Source organism: Perissodus microlepis, chromosome 12 (genome assembly GCF_051167445.1).
Source record: "Perissodus microlepis isolate ML-2025 ecotype Zambia chromosome 12, ASM5116744v1, whole genome shotgun sequence".
In the NCBI taxonomy this organism is placed as follows: Eukaryota; Metazoa; Chordata; class Actinopteri; order Cichliformes; family Cichlidae; genus Perissodus; species Perissodus microlepis.
Window position 1 is genome coordinate 10,499,315 of NC_140472.1, and position 18,293 is coordinate 10,517,607.

At 43.1% G+C, this 18,293-nt stretch overlaps 2 protein-coding genes across 5 annotated transcripts in view; one reads left to right on the top strand and one right to left on the bottom strand.

Annotated features, from left to right (window-relative positions):
• LOC146375805 (leucine-rich repeat transmembrane neuronal protein 4) overlaps window positions 1–5,905 on the bottom strand; it is a 56,773-nt gene extending 50,868 nt beyond the window's left edge. For 2 of the 4 annotated variants that reach the window (XR_014801795.1, XM_084945656.1), the window contains exons 1-2: window positions 5,216–5,905; window positions 3,177–4,717 (exon numbers count right to left, since the gene is read on the bottom strand). Coding sequence is in view for 2 of the 4 variants with exons in the window: in XM_084945656.1 (XP_084801782.1) it covers window positions 3,177–4,717; window positions 5,216–5,267 (1,593 nt within the window). In the remaining 2 variants the exon portion in view is untranslated. Of the gene's footprint in view, window positions 1–3,127; window positions 4,718–5,215 lie in introns of all 4 variants that reach the window. The other 2 variants (XR_014801796.1, XM_084945658.1) reach the window with 1 other exon arrangement.
• A 7,957-nt stretch (window positions 5,906–13,862) lies between these two features.
• lrrtm4l2 (leucine rich repeat transmembrane neuronal 4 like 2) lies at window positions 13,863–17,471 on the top strand. The gene is made up of 2 exons (XM_084947251.1): window positions 13,863–14,190; window positions 14,700–17,471. The coding sequence occupies exons 1-2, from the start codon at window positions 14,187–14,189 to the stop codon at window positions 16,301–16,303; spliced, it is 1,608 nt and encodes a 535-aa protein (XP_084803377.1). The 5' UTR covers window positions 13,863–14,186; the 3' UTR covers window positions 16,304–17,471.
• Window positions 17,472–18,293: the final 822 nt, after the last annotated feature.

Below are 18,293 nucleotides of genomic sequence, written 5' to 3' on the forward strand. Positions count from 1 at the left end.
TGTGTTAAAAAAATGACACACACTTTTTTTTTTTACTGGTCCATTTTACTGATGTCTGTAGCCTTTATTTGGAAACAAATACCAAAGACTGTCAAAACTCTCTTCACTTGACGGCAGCCAGCCTTCTGTGCATTTACGCAGAGATGAAGTGCAAGCTGCCATCTTGGCAAGTAGAGACAGTGTATGTTTATCATCCATCATGCTTGATACTTATTTCTGACATTTCGAAGGCCAGGCTCGTATTATGGTGCCCACAAATTAAACAAATGTTTGCTGAACAAAATGCGCCCCCAGATACAGAGTTGGTCCCAGGAAAACACTGATTAGGTCCACAGGAGCCATTAGTTTTTAATATAACCAGGAGGGGGACACTAACTGCAAATGCGAGGAAAGGAAAAAAGAACAACTTCATGCATGAATGAAGCTTGTGCTGGCCTCGAACGCATCAGAATGTTGACAAACCCTGCCAGCTGGAAAATTTGTTGATTTTTAAAAGTAATTATTTAGGCTTGTCTTTTGGACAACAGCGGTGTCAGTCCGTCGCACCGGCAAGTTCTTTCTCCTCACTTCACTCGCCTTTTTCACAGGCCACATTAATTATCTCTGAGCAGGATCTCCTCACCTTATTAATGCTTGCAGATTCCACCCTAGTACAAGAATTGCCTTTGGCTGAGACGGTGGGATTCTCACCATAATATTTTCTGAAATAACTTTGCAGGGGATTATCTGTGGGTGGACAGCTACCACTGCAGCTGCTCTATGAGCTCAGAAGTGGATAGCATACAAGGAAGAGAGAGGGTTTTTATTTTTTTTTTTAATTTTTAAATAGTGTGCCACAGGAAGACCACAGAATCGCACGGTTCAAAGTGTTCATCAAAATTCACAGCCTGCGAGTTCAGTTCGCAGTGTCGAAGCCAACCTGCTGAGCTGTGCTGGAGTAAATCTATAGAAACAAATTAACTCCACGTCTGTTGGTCTGGGCATGTGCAGAAGATAACAGGCTTCAATTACAAAGCTCTTTCTCCTAATTGAAAATGCAGCTAATAGCTTAAGTGCTTGCTATCTGGAATAGCTAAAATAATGTGCGGGGAGTGCAGCAGATTCTGGCGTTTACAATACACTCCTGAGAAGAAGGTTTGAGCCCTCGGGCAGCCTTTTACAGCATCTCTCCCACCTTCATCTCGCTTGCCACTCTGCACTCTGTGGCTCTCAATAAAAACTGAAAAATGAATTCTCGTGTGTCAGAAGAGACTTTGCCTGCATTGTGATGCAAATAGCCCAAGACACTATTGATGAGCACGATGGCAGCAACGTTCATAGCTAACGCACACGACGATCTAGTGGGCACAAACCTGCAGGTGGTTTCACAGGTGTCCGGCTCTAGCATGTGTGCTTACATTGCATTGCAGTGTTTGGCATGAAATGTAACACGCACAGAGGAAACAAAAAAATGGAAAAGAAAAAAAATCCCATTACATTTTTAACAAACTCATGCTGCTCCCTTGAGCTGTAGAGGGCAAGGAATAACAAAGCTGAGGGAAGTCTCGGCTCCTTACCTCTGATGGGCTATTAGTTATTCCAGCTAGCAGAAGCCCCATTAGGTCTGCCATTTAATGCTCCCACGCCACATTCACACATGAAAGCTACAAGATTGATAAGCCGACCATCTCACCTCCAGCTTCCCTTGTGCTTGAGAAATGCTCTGCCACAGATAATCTGACAAAGAGCTGATTTAGCTACCCGCGCACCTTGTACCAAGTGACATTTCTGAAAACAATGAAACATATGTGTGCGGGCCTTTTTACAGTGACTTGAGTAAAGGGCACAGCAAGAACCTAACTGGTGCTACAGCACAATCCACTGACATGAAACATCTTATAAAATGCTTTACATGGTGCATGTAGAGTATAGAAAATGAGCTGTGCTGCAGCGAGATAAAACTTTGTCTCTGAGCTGCGCTGACACAGACAACGGAGAAGAAAGATGTCTCCCATACTAAACAGCATGTCTGGTTATTCTGACAAAAAGGTGCTCACAAAGATTCCAGCGACTCCACATCTGTCCCAGCACAACATGTTCTGTTAATCACACTTAACCACACTGCCAAATGAAAAAGAAGAAAAAAGAAAAAAGAAAAGCTGCTGGACAAAAGAAGACAGATACAGAGCATTCGGAGAGAAAACAAAGAATACATGGGCAAAAAAGTGCCTAATTAAACACGAGCAAATTGATTAGCCTTTCTGTCTTGATCCCTTAGTGCCACGCAGGGGGCTCACAATCTGTCACGTGGAGGAAGTCTGGTTTTAGTGCAAGGATTTTAAAGCCAATTCCATGAGTAAAAGTTTCACAGGAGTAAACAGTTTCTTTATAGTGCTGAGATTAAACAAAAGTAGCATAATGCAGTCCCCTCCTGCAGCGTTACACAAAAACCGGGAAAAATGCAAGCCCAAATGCATAATTTATCTTTTATTTGGCTGCAGGCCTTCATAGTGTTCCCCAGCCTGTGGTGACTGTTTGAACTTTGTAAGTTAAACTAATGAGGAAAAAAACCTAAGCACACAATTGCTAAAGGCTAGGGGGGGGGGGAAAGCAAAGAAAATGAGATTTACAATCAGCTGGTGTGATTGTAAATATTGGCACACTTCAGACAGTCGCAAACAAACATCAAGACTCACATGATTTGCACGTTTGCCGCTACAGCTGTGGCAGCAAGCACACAGGATAGGAGAGGACCATCTGCACAGTGACTTGATCCAATCGGTTTACACCGGTTCGTTCAGGACGGCAAGCCGTTTTGGAAAAATAAAAAGTCTGAGAATACACAGATTCATCAATGAGATGTTTTGTGTCAGGAGTGAAAGATGGAGCCACTTTGCGTGTAATGCATCTTACTGTAAGTTACCCATGAGGAGGAGCTGCCGCTGCACTCGCAGCTAATGGGTATCATATTTTAGCAATAATATTGCATGACTCAAAACAACAGCTGGGTAATCGAATGGAACTGAACAAACCCAGCATAATGCAAAACAAGTCACCATGCACTGCCCTTTGCGTCCTTATCCTATTACAGACAGAAGCAGAGGAGAAAACAATTTTTTTTCACCCTGCAGATCATTAGAAAATTTACCTCTTATGCCTCGCAGTGGAAATGGATTTTTGGAGGGCAACGGTCATACCTCACATTCCCTGGAGCCTGAGATGGTGTATGTGTAAGGTCCTGTCCCATTAACCAGCACATCCATAGTCTCTGAGTGTGAAGGCTTGTAGTCCACATAGTACTCTTGCAGTGGTGAATTAAAGGAGCGCTCGGTCTCCCGTGCCTTTTTCTGGCGCTTCTTAACCCCCGAGCGCTGCTGAAGCTGTTTGATGCTGCTGGGATAGCGCTTCCACGACACATAGATAACCAGCAGAATTATAGCCACAGATAAGAAGAGGGCCACGCTACCGGCTATGATCTTGTGGAAGGACACATACTCGGTGTCTGGTAATGGGATAGTGGGGGAGGCCTCGGAAGGAGTTGGAGAGGCTGTCCTGTTCCAGGTTAGCTTTTTATCCACCGCAGACTGCGTGGGGAGAGGTTTCAGCTCAGGCTGAAACGCCGTTGTGAGGGGCAATGTCGTTGAGGGGATAGGGGTCGGAGTTGCAGTACAGATGTTGTAGGTCTCCACCACATCTGTAACTTTCTCTCCTTGTGCCTCCTTAGGGCTGGTACATATCATTGTAAACTCCTTGTTACCCTTGAAGGCTTTGAGCCAGGACACCAGAGGGCAAACGTTGGGGTTACAGTACCACAAATTACCGGCCAAACTGATGGTTGTGAGGGAGATCCAAGCATCCACTGTCTGCTGAGAGACATTAGTGAGCTTGTTGGAGTCCAGGTTGAGAGTCTGAAGGTTAGGCAGGCATTGAAATGTGCTCGGATCCAACACTTGGAGCTCATTTCCTGAGAGGTCCAACTTCTGCAAGGAAGTCCACATCCATGGCAGGCCCTGCGTTAGCAGTTTGATGCGGTTCCACTGCAGATAGAGAGCCCGCAGGTTAGTCAGGCGAGGGAAATGAGCGAAATTTATCTTAGAAAACTGGTTGTGCTCCAAATGGAGCTCAATGAGCTTCAGGAGTCCCGCAAAGGCATTACGTGTGAGGCTTCTCAACCTGTTGTAGCCAATATCGAGGAACTCCAGGTTACGGCAGTCGAGGAAAACGCGCATCGGGACTGTTTTTAGGGAGTTTGACCTCAAGTGTAAACTGAGTAGCTTCCGTAAACCCCAGAACTGATTAGGCTGGAGGACCTGCAGTTTGTTGTAGGAAAGGTCTAGGTTACGCAAATTCGGGACATCGTGGAAAGTGTTGTTTTTCAGCTGCGTGATCTTATTGGAGCTGAGAATCAGTTCTTTGAGCCTCCTTATCCCGTGGAAAGCCTGGCCATCCACGGCATTGATGTAGTTGTGGTCAAGATAGAGCCAAACTAGTTGACTGAGGCCTGCAAACTGGTGGGCTCTAAGGCTCACCAGGCTGTTATAACGCAAAGACAGGCCCTGTGTGCCGACAGACACGTTGTTTGGCACGTCACGGAAGGCATTGGACTCGCAGTATATTATTTTCCCATCACATCGACAGCTCTGGGGGCAGGGACGCTCACGGATGCCGCTTGGAACAGCAAGTAGCCAGGAGGGCACCACCACAGTGAACACAAGCCATCTGAAAAGCACAAAAAGTCCTGCAGACACACAGGAAAGTGAGAGTTTTATGAGCACAGAACATGTATCACACAGAACCATGTAGACTACACGGACTAGAAGGGAATAAAAGAGATGAAAATAGAATGTGCAAAATTTTTGAGTCGAGCAACTGAATATTATCACTATGTCCTGAGACATTTGCAGGGGGGGATTTTCCTGCCTACTTAATTTGCACTGGAGCATTCATGGCGCACACACACACACACACACACACACACACACTTATTTTCAGCCAAAGTCATGCTCTTGGAAAGGTGATTGATAAACCACACGCATGATGCACAATGTGACAGTTGCTGAGAGAAAAGCCTCCTTTCGGATTCCCCTGCCTGCAGTCATCAGTCATAAACCGCAGGGGGGGCACAGACGCCAGCGACACCAGCTCTAAGTGAATTGTAGTTAGGCAAAAGACAAAAAAGACTGCGCAGAAATGAACCCTTTAAGCACCCCGCGGAACAGATTTTGGCTATACATACCCATATTTGCTCGGTGTCGGCTCTTCCTCTTGCTCAGGGATCTCTGTTGCATGCGTCTCCGGTGCACATGTTTAGACGCACTCGGCGTTTTGCCCAAATAGTTGGACACTTAACCAGGACGCCCGTCTGCGCGGATAAAACGGACACTTTGCGCCGAAGCCGGATCCGCTCTGCTTGCAATCGCACACCTGTCGGAGATGAGAGCAGCTCCAAAAGGTGTGCATCAGCCTCCCTGTCTGTAGTTTCCTACATTACCGCACAACATCAGCTCGATAACGCGTATTTTTTTTCTCCCGAAAGCCCTCGGATGGATGCGCTCAAGCTCGTATCCTCATGAGAGTGACAGTTTAGCGCCTGTCGTGGGAGGCTATTAAAAAAACAGTCTAAACACCGAGTCGCCAATTGTTGAATCTAGGTTAAGTGGCAGAGCGAGAGAGACAGGGAGAAAAAACACTGGAAAACGACCAAGTGAAGAAATCTGAGAGGGATAAACTGTGGTCCAAAGCCGATAAGTTGGTTATATCCCGCTTCAGGCGTGGACAGTGGAGAGAGAGTGGGGGGAAAGAAGCAGGCTGCTGTGGATTAGAGCCGTTAACCGTCGCATTAAAAATAAATCAATTGTACAGCAACAGGAATGATGTTGGTGTTAGATTATTACGGAGCTCGCCGGTGCTCGGTTTCAGGACTTGAGATGCCCTCTTCTGGTCGCAGAGTGGCACTCCGCAACCGGAAAAACCTAAAGTAGACTTCATTGTTATCACAAACGCAGCCTGCATATCAATTATAGGCGAGGGAATGGGAAGCCTGTTAGCTTTTTGTGTGGATATTTGTGAAGATGTGCCGCAAGATGTGCGTTCATTAGAATTAAACCCCACCAAATTTAAGATTATAATGAGCGAAGAAATATTATGTAACTTTAATGCCCTGATTTTCTTTCTCTTTTTTTTCAGGCACATATGAATCTTAAGAGTCACAGGCAGAGGCAGTCATTATACAGCACAGTCCTGTTTAATATTCCATTATCTTTTGCTTGAATATTATTGCTATTTAAGAACCATTTGGCCGCTGGAGGTAGTTAATTTCCGCCTTTATACTACTTAGTTTTCTTTGTAAGTCTGCACATATTTTGAGGTTCGCCACGTGTGTTTCTTTCAAGTAGATGATTAAGAAACAGAGGACGGAGGAGCAGGAGGGGTTCTGGGATAAATATCCAAGGAGAATGCGAGGACCTCAAACGCAAACTTCATTATTTTGGCGAAGTTCACGCACAGATTGTTTTCCTCACCGGTAATTAAGTGGAATTATGCAGTGAGTTTTACTCTATCTGAGCCTGCATCGAAGGGTCTATTGGCAAAATCTGTTAATGTGGGTTTTTAATTAGGACTTCGGCAGGTGGGCCTGTAACAAAAAGGTCAGCTTGTTAAGAAGTTGTTAAGGAGTTGGTGGTAAAATAAATCACACATGCAGCCTGCAGTCTGGCTTGTACAGGTAGGATGCAGGTTTTAGACCATATCTGTTAAACATTTCTCAATCTCCATATCACTTTTGTTATTTATTTTCTGAATTAATGTATTTTGCAATGAAGGTTTTGTTGACATTTGCTACATTAGCATTCCAAATGCTCTCTTTTGGTCTTATGATACATTTATGAGCAAGAAAAAGTGTAAAAATTAAGTAGGAGCTCACTAGGAACTCTTTATTGATAGTGATACTGAAATACATCATGCGTAAACAAAGGATGCTCTAAAGGCTTCATAATGGGACTTTGAGTCCGGGTCAAAGTCATCATTTCTAATGGGTCCCTCTGCCCCTGCACTTAATGAGCAGCGTAATTACCAGTAATGGACATTAATGAATATTTGAGCTCAAATCACAAATAGTTTGTGACAAAGAAATTGCTTAAACTAAAATAAAACGGATGCATGTAGCACTTCGCTATCAGTCACTGATTTAATTTCCAGTGTTAGATCGATAAGCTAACTGGAGGTGAAGGGCAGGGCATTAATCTAAAGACACACACACACACATACACAATCACTTTCTCTGGCATGGGCACATATGTAACTGAAGGAGTGGCAGTGACGGTAGCACAGCTTTTACTCTTCAGTGTGCTGTGCAGTCACCTCACAATCATCTGTGTGTTTAGAACCATCTGATGGTGCTTCCAAACTTTCATTTCTGAAATGTTTATGTATTCTTAAACAGACGTGTGACACCGTGTGGTGCAAAACAGTAATATAAGCAGACAGCTCTCGAACGTGTACACGTGTAAAGCAGGGTTATACGTGGGGTTTGTTATCTGGGGAATGATTTGTGACAGCAGTGGTTCTATTTATTTGATTAGTGCAGCAGCACTGACCCAGTTTTGCAGTAATTTGAATTTAAAAGGATGGAAATAAACTTAAATCAAAAACTTTTGTGTGTATGTATTTTTTACACACCAGTAATGTTCAGACCTGGTGCTTTTTTTTTATTATTATGGATTACCAACTTTTTCTGTTATCTACTTTTTATGCTCTTGGATTTACTTAAATGTATTTATCTTGAATATATATTGTGCATATTAAGAGCAAATATATCCTTTCAGCTTATATGAAGTCTGCTTCTTGGAGGTTTTAGACGTACTCTAACTGGTCACTGTATTAGTTATATCTTTTTTACAGTTGCAATCTTTTACCTTCAGAACTGCTTTAAGTCTTCATGGCATAGATTCAATAAGGTGCTGCTTCTGAGATTTTAGTCCATATTGACATGACAGCATCACACAGTTGCTGCAGATTTGTCAGCTGCACATACATGATGTGAATCTCCTGTTGCACCACATCTCAAATGTTCTCTGTTGGATTGAGATCTGGTGACTATGGAGGCCATTTGAGTACAGTGTTCAAAATACCAGTTTGAGATGATCTGAGCTTTGTGACATGTTGTTCTGCTGGAAGCAACCATCAGAAGATGACTGTGGTTATAAAGGGATGGACACGGGCAACAATACTCAGACAGGCTGTATGTTTTAACAATGCATATTTGGCACCAAAGTATGCCAGAAAAATATCCCAAACAGTATTACACCACCACTAGCAGCCAGAACAGTTGATATAAGGCAGGACGGATGCATGTTTTTATGTTGTTTATGCCTAATTCTGACCCTACCATCCAAATGTCACAGCAGAAATTGAGACATTTTGTGTGTTCAGAGATTCTCTTCTGCATCTGTTGGTTGTAACAAGTGGTTATTTGAGTTACTGTTGCCTTCCTATCAGCTCGAAGCAGTCATTCTCCTCTGACCTCAGTCATCAACGAGACATTTTTTCCCAGAGAACTGCCGCTCACTGGATATCTTCTCTTCTCAGACCATCCTCTGTAAACTCTAGGGGTGGTTGTGAGGGAAAATCCCAACATATCAGCACTTTCTGGAAAACTCCAACCAGCCAACAGCCAGGCACCAACAACCATCATCATCCCATTCAGTTTGCAGTTAGCAGGTCATCTTCCCCATGTCTGCATGCCTAAATGCATCAAGTTGTTGCCATGCAATTGGTTTATTAGATATTTGTATTAACAAGCAGTTGTTAGCTAACAAAGTGGCCAATGAGTGTACAGTAACTTTAAGATTAGGAACATTGTTTTGTTAGCAGACTGCAGTGCATGAATAAGAATGTGGAACTACGTCTATCCCTTGAGATTGGCCATGAAAGTCTGCTAAGAGAAGCAGTAAGGACATGAAAAGAGTGATTCCCTGTCATCCATTTATTCACTTCTATACATTATAAAGACAAAATTAAAAGACACATTTATTTTTAATATCTATTTTATGGTGGATGGAAATAAAATGGAGAAGAGTAATATTAGCAATATAATATCACAGGATCTCTCCCCATTGTTGGTGGCCCACTTTTGTGTCAAGTAATTTAAATCCAGAGTAAAACTGCACGTGTCTGAGGTGAAACGTACTGCACCGTTCTAGTTGGTCTGTGAGGTCGATCCCCTTGGGGTCTCTTTTGTCCTCATACACAAACATCTCAAAAGTTTTTTCCACATATGGATGTATGGAATAGGAAGAAATTTTGATGTTTATGGTGGAAAAAGCTGTTATATCCTGTATTCCTATCCCTATTTTTTTTTTTTTTTTTTTTAAATCACAGCACGTCCCTGCTGTACAATCATCCCAAGCCGGGTTCCTTTAAATCCCCTGTGGTCTGTGCATCACTTCTTATTTATGTTGTTGAACAAATCTAACATGACCCACTTTCACATTTCATTCAGCTTTTTCTGGAATCTGCGAGAACTGGCATATGCAAGGAATAATTGAGTTTCACAGTACATTTATAGGCAACTTTTACACTGAAAGGAACGTGTCTACCTCAACTCCTTTAAGCCTTTCTCACTTGCATGTTTGCTTTGTGCTTATTCTTGCTTTCAAGCTGAAATCCATCTGCTTGCCAAACTGAGACAATCACGTGGGTTTCTCTGCTGCTTGATAATGGCACCTCAGGAGTCATCGGGAACAAGTTAACGCCATAAGAGACCAGAAGAATGGCTTTCTTTTGACTTTAAACAGCACAGAGAGCAGGGGCATAAACAACAAAAAGGTATATGCACTCACCTCACTTTGCAAATACCTCAGCCACCAAACTGCTTACTATGAAACTTTAATGACTGTCTGTGACTGACTGAACCCTGAATAATAGAGCATGGGTGGAACTGCTTTTTTGCAGCATAATGAATCCCACTGAAACGGGATTTAGAAATGTATAGTAAAATAATTAGCACAAAGCAGATTCAAACAGATTTAATTTGCGCTGACCCTGACTTCTAAATTTGAAGTTTTAATTACCTCCTGAACATTAAAAAAACATCCTAGCAGCAAGTAAATATTTCTGAGAAAGAAGCCTGGTCCCAAAACATCTGCCACTCTACCCCCTGCTGCTCCTGTGACTCAAACAGCATGCTTGTTTCTGCCATTTAATACACCAGAGAGAGCGTGTGCCGACTGATTGCTGTATACGAAAGCTGATTCCTCCAAAACCGATCCTCATCCTAACACAGCTCACTGGTCGCACCATCGTGCAGCCACTTTTCATTAACAGTTTTGAAGTTACGTGCTGATTTGAAGTTGCAAAGTCATTCATCTCACCTGGGCTTATACTCACTTTTACATCTTTCTCAAGCTGAAATGTCAGCAGCTGTAACACTGATGCATTTAACGAGGGGGGGGGAGCTGGTTAAACAGTCGTTAAAATGCTTAAAACAAAACTCTCTGGCTTCGTTTCTCCAGCAAAAGATCATTAAAGCATCTCTCTATATTCTAAGTCTACCTTCTCAAACTCTGCTCTCATGCATAAGATAAACTTCTCCTTCTGCGAGGAGGCCTGTGAGGATCGGTTGGTAATGCATTATAGAGATGATGGTAATGGGCTTGTGTATTCGAATCCTGAGTCAAACAACCATAATGTTCCAAATGAGCCTTTCCTTGCACCGCAAATATCAAGGTGCTGCTTTTAAAAATGGTTTATGTTGCTTTCATTTGTGTATTTCCTCATACATAATGCAGCGTACATAGAAAAGCTCTGCACACACGAGACAGCTGGGCAACAAGGATTCCCTATCATCGACAACCACAACAAAAAAAGCCGACAATGTAACGGTCCTACTTCCAATTGGGGACTGAAAAGACAACTTGAGTAGACAACAGGCTTCGCTGTTTTATAAAGTATTGATATAAATATAAAAGAAAACAAAGGGCTGTGCTCTAGCTCACAAATGATTTGTGTTATTGTAGGTGATGCGACAAAGCAAATCCAGTCAGTGAGGAGAAACAGTGACTCTGTTCCTGTTTATCATCCTATCAGGGACCTGTAGAGGCCAGCCGAACAGCTGATCTCCCTACAACAGCAATTCTTCCTCATATACTTAATAATAGAGTAAAACCAGGGTGACCATTTTAAAACAAGATATTTCAGTAAAAGAAGCTTAGTATTTCAATATGTGGTCTATATTTGGCAATATGACTGGTATGAATGGTGGAGACGGGTTGCAAAGAAGCTTGCATACGTGGACAGGCTAAAGCAGTTTAAATTTTCTGGCTGGATGTGCTGAAGGGCATCAGCTGAGCCATCACCAGATATGGCCAAGCATCGAGGTTAGCTGATTTGGCGGGACTGCGGCTGAGCTTTACTTTCAGGCATGTCTCAAATGACAATATGCTCAATATCCGTATTTGTCAGGGTTGGCAGGACCACATTCTATTTCGAGTATGTATTCTCTAAACAAATAAAAAAGATAAAATGAGAAAATGTCTGTAAATAATGAGCAGTTGAGGATCTCAGTCACTTAGATGTTTGTTTTTCCACTGTGTACTGTTTACCTTTTTCATTTTGTTCCCAATTGCGATAAAAGTGCTATATAGTTGTTTAAACCTTACGTGCAAATAAAATTTTAGTGAACCTGCTGCTTTAGAGTGACTGAGAGTCATTTGTTTGCATGAGCAATGAGACGTTGTGGCCAACCTCTTCGCGCAACCAAATTCATTTCAATGCAGTTTGAGATATAGCAGTAAAAAGCTGTCAAATACTAAAAGAAGGCCTGAAAAGTGCAACAGAAACTCAGTTTCTTTCTGCAGTTTCCCTCCTGTGGATTTCAATATGTGCAGCAGCAGTCACGTAAAGGCAAATTAGCCATCAAGTTATCTCTGTGATGCATGTGATGCTGTAACAGAAGGCAACTACATTCAAACATCTACCCATCTTCTTCTGCTTATCCAGTTCCAGGTCTTGGGGGGGGGGGGGAATTCCTCCCATCTGTCATAGGACAAGTTATGATGGGCGCACCCTGGACAGGTCGTCAATCTGCAGAAGGGCACAAAATTACCATGAGAGGCAATTTTGAGAATATAAGCATGGTTGATAATTTGTGGCCTAGTGAGAAGAGTAAAATGTCAGAGAAAGTTGACTGAGTGGGTGATTAAATCCATCCACCTGTGAGCACCAGATGTGCGTTATATTGACAACAATATGTGACTGCATGCAACTCGCTGTGCAGTCCACATGTGGCACAGTGCAGGCTCTTAACAAGTCATTTCAGACACAAACTTATGCCTGTAAAGCCCAACTTTTCTTCATCTTCCACGCTGTAACATCCTGTTTATTAGCATCGTTTTGAAAAGGCGGGCTCGCATTTTTGATCTCTGAGAATGGGTTTGAAAATGGCCCAGAGGAGGATTCGTCTGCTGTCACTGGCAGTTAAGAGATAGCGGTTGTCACATCTGATGACATCCACAATTATACTGTCAATACAGAAGATGGAGTCAGCGTGCATACGGAGTCATTTGCCATATACAAAGTGAGTTCCGGCTGATAACCTGTTTGTGGAAGCTGACACCATCACTGACAAACAGCACAGCTCACACCCTTAGCTGAGAGCAGGTTTCATTTTCTCTATAGTATTTATGTAGAAACTGGCACTTCTTCCACCTTAATGTTACAAATTGTCAAGCAAGCACTTTGCCCCCTAAATGAAAAGTAATCTATGAGTTGAATAAATGCATTTTAAATGACATTTAATTACAAAGTGTGCCACTATAGACATAATCAACCCTCTCTTTAAAGAGCAGAAATACATTTCTCTTTAATGCGCTCCACAGGGATGGCAGGAAATATTGCTTTCCCAGTAATATTACTAATATGAATATGAATTCATCAGCTTGCTCTCGTTACCCACAAGTGATCTGGTTGGTTACCTATCTCTCTCCAGTCTTCGCTGAACTGGTGAATTTCCAGGTCTCTGCAAGCCATACGCTTCCCTCCGCGTGCACAAGGGGTTGCTGTTACCACACCTTACAACTCAAGACTCTCTGACTGCTGTGCATTTTCCATGCTGTTGTGTCCAATGAGGTGAGTGCGTGCTCTAAGCAGATTTAGCAGAGTATGAAAGATGAGCGTGAAACAACCACAAAATTAGAGGTACCCTCATCCCCTCCCACTTCCAGTATGTTTTGTTTCCCCTTTTGTTCCTCTGCCGTCTGTTGAGTGCACACTTCATAAAGGCCATTTATAATCCCGCTGTCTGGAACATTTCTAGCCAGCAAGAGGTGCTGACTGTTTATCTGCGTTAAAGTGTCAACATCACACTTAAGCTGTTAGAATAATTAGCATTTTTGACAAGCTACTCATCACACGTTTTCTGTCACTACTTGGGGTTTTTTCTGTTTTCCTGAATGAATGATTGCAAGTGCTGAATGAATGGTGGATGTAGATCACAGCCCCCCACCTCCACCACCAGCCCACAGTTTGTTGTTTTGATTACCCGCACCCCCGCCCCCGTTTGTTGTCTCTGTCATCATCATGTTCGGCACTCATCAGGACACCGGTGCAAGTAAACGAGGTGAAATCTTACTATAAATAAATACAAATAAAATACATAAAATAAAAAAAATGCAAAGCTTGGTTTCAAAGCTAATTTTTAGAATTAATTTTAGGTAGCTTTTAATTCAACCCAGGTTAAAAAAAAATACGAGCAATTAATAGATAAAAAAATACTAATACTTTGCTTTAATTAATTCATTAATTAATAGCTGGTTTAGGCATGCGTGGCTGGAGGTGAGCTTATATACTGTATGTGTGTTTGGAGACGCCTACGCCTCTGAGGGGAGAGAGAGGGGGGGGGGGGAGAGAGAGAGCACAGAGTGGAGGATTGTGCATCAGTCTGTTGGCGCTCAAATGGGTAATTGCGCACACAGCCGACTGGACTATAGTGGCGACTCCAAGTACGACCCAGGTGTGAAGGCGTCCTATTTCGGAGCGGCATGCAGGGATCAGGGGGTTTGGACCGCTGCGGAAAACTTGCTTCTGCTGCTCAAGTCATGCTCAATATGCAACTCTGAAGCCGCATAAACTGCGACTGAGAGCAGTTTAACGCGTCTCTTATCGTTCTTTTTTTTAACCCCCCTAGAGGATTACTCCTTCCCTCGGTAACCATGGGTAAGTCATTATGTTCCTCACAATTTAGTGACACAGTTTCTCCCTCCTGAGGCTCCTCGTAGCCAAGACGACGGCAGTGATCAGTTTTTAATGGCAGATCATTATTATTAATTATTATTATTTCTGTTTAGTTCCTAAACTGAATTTTGCTTTTATTTATTTATTTATTTATTTATTTATTACCTAAGGATAAGCAAGGAGGATTTTCAGCAGGATTTTACGTGTCTGGTCTTTGAAAAGCTAATAATAATTACTGTTATTTGCTTTTCTCTTTATGTGAATATGATCACATATGCATACCTTAAAAATAGCTGACGTCAGACTGTTATCAATTCTTCATGAAGCAGGTCTGGAGTCTGAGACATCAGACCTCAAGCTGCTCCTCTCTCCATGATCTCCTGTTTGAAGGATGAATTCTTTGCCTTTACTTATTTGAGCGTCCTTGAGCAGGCATTTTCTTAAACCATGTCATCTCTTTGATTGCTTGTGCTCCACTCTACCCCCAACAGGTTCTGTGATGTTGGACTGGCGGTTATCATGTCTTCTTCTGCAGGCAGCTGTTTTGCTGCTGCTCAGCAAGGGGGAGAGGATGTGCCCCGTGAGTTGTCGCTGCGAGGGAAAGATCGTTTATTGTGAGTCGGGCATCTTCCACGACGTTCCAGAAAACATCACCACGGGATGCCAAGGTCTGTCTCTGCGTTACAACAACCTGCAGGTTCTGCTGCCGTACCACTTCGCTCATCTTGGTCAGCTTGTGTGGCTTTACTTGGACCACAACTCAATCAATGCCATAGATGCTTTAGCTTTCCACGGGGTGCGCAGGCTGAAAGAACTGATCCTGAGCTCAAACAAAATATCCCATCTGCACAACAACACATTCAGTGCCATACCAAACCTGAGGAATCTGGACTTATCCTATAATCAGCTGCAGTCTCTCCATCCCGGACATTTCTACGGGCTGCGCAAGCTACAGAATCTCCACTTCAGGTCCAATGGACTGAAACAGATCCTCGTTCGTACTTTTTTGGAATGCCGCAGCCTGGAGTTCCTCGACCTGGGTTATAACCGCTTGCGGAGCCTCACCCGCACCGCGTTTTTGGGGCTGTTCAAGTTGAGGGAACTTCATTTAGAGCACAATCAATTTACCAGGATTAATTTCTTTATTTTCCCACGCCTCAGCAACCTCCAGGCTCTTTATTTGCAATGGAACCGCATACGATTCATCAATCAAGGTGTGCCGTGGACTTGGCAGAAACTTCAGAAACTGGACCTCTCGGGGAATGAAATCCAAATCTTGGATCCCGCTGTTTTCCAGTGCATGCCAAACTTACAGATACTGAACCTCGAATCAAACAAGCTGAGTAGCGTGCCTGTGGAGGCTGTGGCAGCATGGACTTCGCTGACCACCATCAGCCTGGCAGGTAATGCCTGGGACTGCAGCCCCAGCATCTGCCCTCTTATGACATGGCTGAGAACCTTCAAAGACTCCAAAGACATCAGCATGATATGCAGCAGTCCCAAGTCTGTGCAGGGCGAAAGAGTGGTGGACGTAGTGAGAAACCACTCAGTATGCATAGACATGTTAAATGTGTTCTCGACCACTTTCATCATTAGGGGTTCAGCTGAAATTGTGAACATCACAGCTCCCCCGTCTCCCTCTGATGTTACAGACCTGGCTGCACAGACGTCCACCGCTTCACCTGACCAGCCTGGTAGGACAGACAGAGAGACAACAGAGTCCACAACTATGAGCTCTACAGCCCACAACTCCCCCGAAACCCCTACATCATTTATCCCTGAGCTACAGTTTGAACATATGGCTTTCCATAAAATCATTGCGGGCAGCGTAGCCCTGTTCTTGTCAGTGTCATTGATTCTGCTGGTTATTTATGTCTCGTGGAGGCGCTACCCCAACACCATGAGGCAGCTGCAGCAGCACTCAGTCAACCATAAGCGCAGAAAAAAGGCCCGCAAGCAGGAACAGGACCTTAACTCTCAGTTGCAAGAGTACTATCTGAGCTACCACTCAAACTCTGAGACAATGGACTCCTTGGTGAACGAGCCAAGGCCGTGCACGTGCACTATATCAGGATCAATAGAATGCGAGGTCTGAGCTGCCCACTAAAACATGAGATATAAAGTGCAATTGCTAAGCAGAGGTAGATAGGGTTTGTTTCCCCTCCAAAAAAAAAGATTAAGTGGTTTTTATCTCTAATATGAGATGATAGATTCTGCAGCAGTGAATAAAATACTGGGGGGCATAGTACAATATAATTATATGCAGAGAAAAGAAGATTGGAATGGAGAAATATATTTGGAGAGCTAATTATCGCCCTGACTGACACAAGAACAGTGGCAGGGTCAGTCGGGTTAGCTGTGTCTGACCTTACAAAAAGACTGGATCTTTGCTAACGCGAAAGTCAGCTCCACAGAGAGACTGACCTTATTCTTAGTCAGAGTATATTGCCATAGAACATACGAGCCAACAAAGCCACTTTTTACTTGCAACTGTTTTGTTTTTTTTATTTTATTTATTACTATTATATAGCTTGTAAAGCATTTTGGATAAATGTCAGTACCTTTGAGTGTATGTGTGTATATGAGTGTGCTATGGGGATGAACTAATAGGACTGCACCTTATTCTCACAGATAGTTTTTGTCCAGTTAAATTATTTTTGCATTGGGCCCCACAGTATAGCAGTAGCACTACCATAAAAATGGACGAGGGTGGGGGGCAATCACAGAGAACAATCTTGTCCTGAGATCATATGCATGAGGCCGTTCTCTTTACTTTAGATGCTTCTTTCTCCTGTAAAAGGATCCGTCCTGACTACAGAAAAAAAGAGAAAAAATATGTGTGCAATTTGATTTGCTGTCAGAAAAGCCACACAGATGAACAGTATTTAAATACCCATGAGTCTGAATCTCAGGACTGACGTTTTCCAAGCTGTACAAATCTGTCAGGTCCAACAGAAGGCCTTGTGTGTGTGTTAAGAAGTAACAATGTTGACTTTCAACATATTTTGTATTGATTACCGCTGTCATTGTATGGACTGTTTGTGTAAAGACGTAATAATGTGGATACTAGGAATTCTATGTGACTGTATAATTAAAAGAAACACTGACAACTGATGAAAAAAAAGAGAGAAGAAAATGTGTGTGTGATGAGAACGCTGACATCTGATGCGGCGCATGGCGAAAAAAATATCTCTTGAAATCCATGCATTGTGATGTGGATGTTTCACATCTCATTGGATTTGCAGCTGCACGCGAGGGGGAGCTGACATATTTCCACGTGTCTCGTTTTCCTGCTGTCTTCTCTTACACCCTCTCCCGGCACTACAGTATTGATTGTATCTGGGTTACACACCTCAAACAGAGGGTAGGGGGACCGTGTCAGTCCCTGGGATATAGCTGATCTTGTTTAAAAAATTAAAAAAAAAAGAGAAGAGGAGTATTATACTCTGTTTTACTGCGGAAAGGTTTGGTTTAAGTGGAGCCCAAGTAGGCGATGCCATTCTTTGAGACAAAGAGACATTTTTGGTCCCTGAAACCAGAAAGAGATTAAGAATCTCTGCTTTATATAACCATGTATTCACTGTCAGTTTGAAAATACAGCTCTGGTGCAGTGAAAGGAAGGACAGAATAGAGGCAGGCCACTGAGGGACAGTGGGTGTTACAGGTCAAGGCAGTTATGCTATTATGAAGCTATCAGCTGCACTGGTCTGCTTTTTTTCCCCATCTCCTCCCTTACGTATTCTCTTTGTGTGTGTGTGTGTGTGTGTGTGTGTGTGTGTGTGTGTGTGTGTGTGTGTGTGTGTGTGTGTGTGTGTGTGGTTTGTTTACTGTGTTGACAGAAAAATGAACCCGTGCCAGGAGACATGCAAATGTTCACACGTTGAGCAAGACACACAGGCAGCACTAGTGTTAGCATATATGAGCAATAAAAAGGGGTATTCGTCCCAACGCGAGAGATTCCGCTGAAAAACGGCATCCTACAGTCTCTCCCTCGCAGCTGTCACATTTTTTTTGCTGTCTGCTTTTTTTCTCTCCACCTGTTGTGTTTTGAAGTAAATGCACGCTTGAATCCCTCTTATTATCTG